The 5,344-nt window shown below is 33.5% G+C and overlaps 1 protein-coding gene across 1 annotated transcript; it reads right to left on the bottom strand.

Annotated features, from left to right (window-relative positions):
* Positions 1 to 250: 250 nt before the first annotated feature.
* LOC139896491 (pentatricopeptide repeat-containing protein At2g03880, mitochondrial) lies at positions 251 to 3,708 on the bottom strand. Its single transcript, XM_071879131.1, has 3 exons — positions 1,431 to 3,708; positions 1,288 to 1,360; positions 251 to 565 (listed from the first exon to the last, which is right to left on the bottom strand). The coding sequence occupies exon 1, from the start codon at positions 3,493 to 3,495 to the stop codon at positions 1,540 to 1,542; it is 1,956 nt and encodes a 651-aa protein (XP_071735232.1). The 5' UTR covers positions 3,496 to 3,708; the 3' UTR covers positions 251 to 565; positions 1,288 to 1,360; positions 1,431 to 1,539.
* Between the last annotated feature and the right edge of the window lie 1,636 nt (positions 3,709 to 5,344).

Genomic DNA, 5,344 nt, shown 5'->3' with positions numbered 1-5,344 from the left:
TACTTGTTGTATTAAAAGAGAATAAATAGACATCTGAGCAAAATAGATCAGATATGAGATGTGAGATAGGCAATAGTTGAGAATCATTATTTGTAACATCACATACACTACGTTATTAGTGTTGTGCATACACATAATATCAACTTTATATCAACATTAGGTGAAATTATAACTCATTTACTCCTTTTGCTACACGAATTATCATAAGTATTACATATATGCTAAAGAATCATAAAAGCAAAATCTGGTACATACAAGTTAACATGTGATTTTTTTTTTTTTTTTCTAGATTCAAGAAAGAAAAAAAAAATCACAACAATTTGATTTTCAAAATTATAGCTGGGAGACACAGTTGTAACGTGTCTATGAAGCAACAAATAAAGAGTAAAGTGATATACAACAGGCTGTTCAAAACTACAAGGCTGTTACATGACTGCATTTCTTAGTTTCATACTTTATGCAACAACAACCAACAACATATGGTTTGACGGTTTGACCCATTAGTCCATCACACCAACCAACCCTAGTTAAATGGGAAAGATCCAAATAGTGTTATATGAACCACCTGGAAATAAACAAAAGCAAACAAGCTTCATTTTGAGTTTCATGTTAATAGGGCACATGATTATAAGTTAATTCTACTGTAGAAATTTCATATCATTATTAATGATACTTCACACTACCACAAAATTAGTTGAGAGAATGGTAAACTCAAACCAAATACATAGTTGTCACTTGTAAATAGGTGAATTGAATATAGCTACTATGTGCAGCAGGTATCTGTTTCAAATGTCAATATACGATAAACTATCCTTTGTTTTTCAAGATTACATATCAAGAAGGCGCTGGTTTATGACATAATTTAACAAAGTCAAATAAATTACTATTAACAAAAAACCACCTCAAGCAAAGCACACCAACAGTAACTATAAACTCACTAAAGACCTTCATAGTATATACATATACAACTCTAAATCTATAATGTACACTTAAAATCGGATTAGGGTGAAAAAACCCACTGATAGAGATGCAATAATGTGACCATAGTCCTACACAGCTATAAGTCAAACTTTAATTATCAAGTACTTTGACCATTTAATCGGACGTAAATAATATATCTCCATTTACAATGAATCAAATTCGATTCAACACATATGTACAAATCGATGATAGTTAATTGGATAACAGTAAAACAAAATAAGAATACCTGAATTAGAGCTGTGGACAATGAAAGTATACAAACTTTTTTAACTATAAACCAAGAAAATGAAAAAGGAAGAAACTTACAAAGAATTATGTTGTGCTGTTGTGCACCCAGCACATAGGAAAACAATAGCAGCCCATTGGGTCTCTCTTTAGCCTATAAAATAACATGCAACATTATCATTCTATAACCACCTGATTAGAAACAAGGTTTAACATATCATTACCTGATTAAGAACAGGTTGCAATATAGTAGCATGTGCTTGTTCAACACCTACATGACATAGGATTTGCTTTTGTTTTCTCAATATCAAGATTAAGCTAAGAAGACTTCTGCTACCAATAATCTCCACATGAGCAAACTCCATCTTGAAAATGATGGTAACGAATTGGATCCCTAATAACAATTTTTCGATTATCCATTTGTGCCAAAAGTTTAGCAAATAAATGGCAGTCACCACAGATTCTAAGGTTTTTCCTAATCCTAATGGTCTTTTCCTTTATTATAGTCATCAAACCATATACAATAGCCAGCTTTTCACTATGGTACAACAATGGATCTTCCATTTGTTCCCCTTCAACGTCTTGCAAAACAAAATTTGTATCTGGAACATAACCCACTTCCCTTAATCTTACAACATACTGGTTCAACCGTTGTATAATCTCGTCTATCTCTGGATGTGAATTGTCCCTTAATATGAACGCGTGTATATGTTTATTCACTTCAACCCAGCTACACCCAGGTTCCTTTTTGACATTGTTGCCTTTCATAACCTTCCTCACTTGAGCAGCATCTTCCCACCTGTGAGTATTTGTATAAATATTGGATAGCAATATATACGTTCCTGCATCATCAGGGTCGAGTTCTAGCACACGTTCTGCAGCATACGCAGCTAAATCCATGTTCCTGTGAATCCTACATCCCCCAAGCAAAGTTCTCCATATTATAGCATCTGGTTCTAATTCAGGTTTCATGTTGTGTATCAACTCATTAGCCTCATCAAGCTTCCCAGCCCTACCAAGCAGATCAACCATGCAACCATAGTGCTCTCTACCTGGTTTGATACCATAAACTTTTTCCATAGATTGAAAGTATAATCGACCCTTATCTACAAGTCCTGCATGGCTACAAGCAAACAATACCCCAAGTAGTGTGATGTAGTTAGGTTTGGTGCCTGAACTTTCCATTTCCTGAAACATGTCTAAGGCTACATGACTAGAACCGTTTTGTGCAAGCCCTATTATCATGGTGCTCCAAGATATAACGTCCGTGTTAACCATTCTAGTGAACTCGAATCGTGCATCATCCATGCTACCACATTTGCAGTACATGTCAAGAAGTGCATTGCTAAGAATCAAATCTCGATTGTACTTCAGCACGTGAGCATGTATCTGTCTCCCTAGTTCTAAAAGTGCTAGCCCAGTGCAAGCTCTCAAAACACTAGTCAATGTAGACTGATCGGCCATGAACCCAGATCTCTTCATGCGTTTGAAAAGATTCAGAGCTTCATCTCCATTGTTGTTTTGAGCAAATGCACCAATTACTGAGTTCCAAACAATCAAATCTCTAGTCTCCATTTCATTAAAAATGGCCAACGCGATAGGCAGTTCACCCCATTTGGAATAGTTATCGACGAGTGCACTCCTGACAAACACATCAGAATCTAAGCCAGCTTTCGTTATGTTGCAATGGATCTGCATGAGGTTGGGTAACCCACTGCAGGCTTTCAAAACAGAAGAATAGGTAAACATGTTGGGACGGACACCATGTTGGAGCATAAGAATCAAGAACTCCATGGACTTGTCATGTAATCCTGCATTAGAGAAAGCAGCTATCATGGTGGTCCAAGAGACTACATTTCTTTCAGGCATTTCATCGAACAGTTGGCGTGCTTCGTCCAGTAAGTTAAACTTGACATACATATTAATGAAAGTGTTAATCAAGAAAGTTTTAGGGTGGTATCCATGAGAAAAGACATGTTTATGGAGTGTTTTGGCTTCAAGAATGGCGCCACCAGCTAAGCAGCATTTAATGAACTCGGAATAGGTAACAGAATCGGCCCAAAGATGGTGCTTTTGCATAAAGGTCAAAGCTTTCATGGCAGAAGGGAGGTCTTTTCGATAGCAGGCTTCACTAAATTTATCAATTATGGGATTGGAATTGGAATCGGTGGATTCAAAAGGGGGAGTTGAATGAAATTTAAGCAACGATTGTAACGTATATAAGAGTGCTTGTTTATGACAGTTATAATTGGAGATGATGACTGATTTCATTGTTATGTAGCTTGTCATGAGCTATTGGAGATGATATCAAATAGAGGTTAAATCACCGAGGCTTTTTATCAAACATGTGGTGTGCAGTTACACAGATAACATACAAAAAAATATACAAAACGGATAATAACGTAAGTAGATTAATGTAGTACTTAGATAACCAGAAATCATAACTACATGGTATAAGCTTTAAGTAGTAATAATTGTTTACTTACTGACCAGGTTGATATGAGGATTAATATCCGTTAATGGAGACGCGAGGATGACAACGACATTGATAAAACGTTACGGTGTCTATAAATTAAAAATTATTGTAACAAAAAGCACAATAAATTAGCGAATTTGATGTTAACTAGAGTAAGAAGAAGAAATTGAAAATTATGGGACACTGATTGATAAATCAGTTTAAAATACTTAAAACTAGAAAAATATCGGTCACGCGATGCAGCGGGGCCTTTCGATTTGCAAATTTATATTTAAGGTAGCGTTATGTATTATTATATTTATAGAGTTTAAAACGCGTTACTACGGGTATGTTTGAAAATATGTGGTTAGTACTTAGTATACTTAATGTATTGCACGTTTTTTTTGTTTTTTGTTTTTTGTTTTTTTTTTCTTTCTTTTTTTTTTTTGCAGAAAAATCGCGTAAAAAAAGAACAGAACCATCAGTATGATGTGGTTAATTTGAGTTGTTATTGTACGTGAATGGCTCGCTAAAAGTAAACTATCTAGACCCGCAAAGATATCGAAACTTAACTAATTCTAACCGAGCCACACGGGAACAATTCCTACAACAAAACTAAACAACTTTAACCAACATAGCAAGTTACAATGAGCTCAAAAACATAAAATGTAAATGTAACCACAACAGCAACTCAAAAAAAAATATGAGCTTAAACAACCAAAATTGCCATTAACCAAGGTTGCCAAATTAATCGGCCTTAGCACCGCCTTTTTTATATCCGGTCGCGGCGTCGTTCCATCAAGCTTATCGATCCGAACTCTTTTACCGTTCCAATTTGGAAAGGAATATATTAAAACGTTGGAGGAATTGTCGCTTATAAGAACGCTCGAAAGTTGAGAAATGACTCTCCGGTCCGCTAAATCTTGCAATAATCCTTTATGGTTAGGACCCGAAGGACCCACTGTGATGACCCAGAAATTTTTGACCAAATTTAAACTTTAATCTTTATATGTTTCCGACACGATAAGCAAAGTCTGTAATGTTGAGTCTCGAAAATTTTTGAACAGTTACATGAATGTATTTACCCTTTGACTGCTCCCGACGATTCACGAACCACTAATTGTAAGTAGATACATAATATACATATATATATATATATATATATATATATATATATATATATATATATATATATATATATATATATATATATATATATATATATATATATATTATATATTATATATTGGAAATACTAAATGATTTAGTTGTTAGAATTAATTATGTAAAATAAAATAAAAAATATGATATTACAATAATTATCATTTATAACATATTTATATATAACTAAAGTATATTAAAAATAAATATTAACTGATTGTAATACTCGTTTAATGTTCCGATTGATATTAAGCAAGTTATATTCAAACTTATTTGATTTTAAAATAAACGGTGATCCGAAACTGAGTTCTATGAATATTAGACTTATTAAAAATGTATTTTGAAGCTATTTGTTAAATTTTAGAATTTTTTTATTTTTTTACCTGGGATCGGGAGTGGACAGTGAGTTAATTTTTGTTTAATATTTTATGATCGAATTTTATACCATAATGACGGAAATAAATAAAAATAATTAATTTAAAAATATGGGATTTTCTGAGGACTTTTATCCACCACTAATTA

Source organism: Rutidosis leptorrhynchoides, chromosome 3, assembly GCF_046630445.1.
Source record: "Rutidosis leptorrhynchoides isolate AG116_Rl617_1_P2 chromosome 3, CSIRO_AGI_Rlap_v1, whole genome shotgun sequence".
NCBI classification, from domain to species: Eukaryota; Viridiplantae; Streptophyta; class Magnoliopsida; order Asterales; family Asteraceae; genus Rutidosis; species Rutidosis leptorrhynchoides.
This window is presented reverse-complemented; position numbering and strand designations above follow the sequence as displayed.

What these genes read in the sequence shown, in the direction of transcription:
- LOC139896491 (XM_071879131.1), bottom strand. Translation starts at nt 3,495, where the DNA reads ATGACAAGCTACATAACAATGAAATCAGTCATCATCTCCAATTATAAC.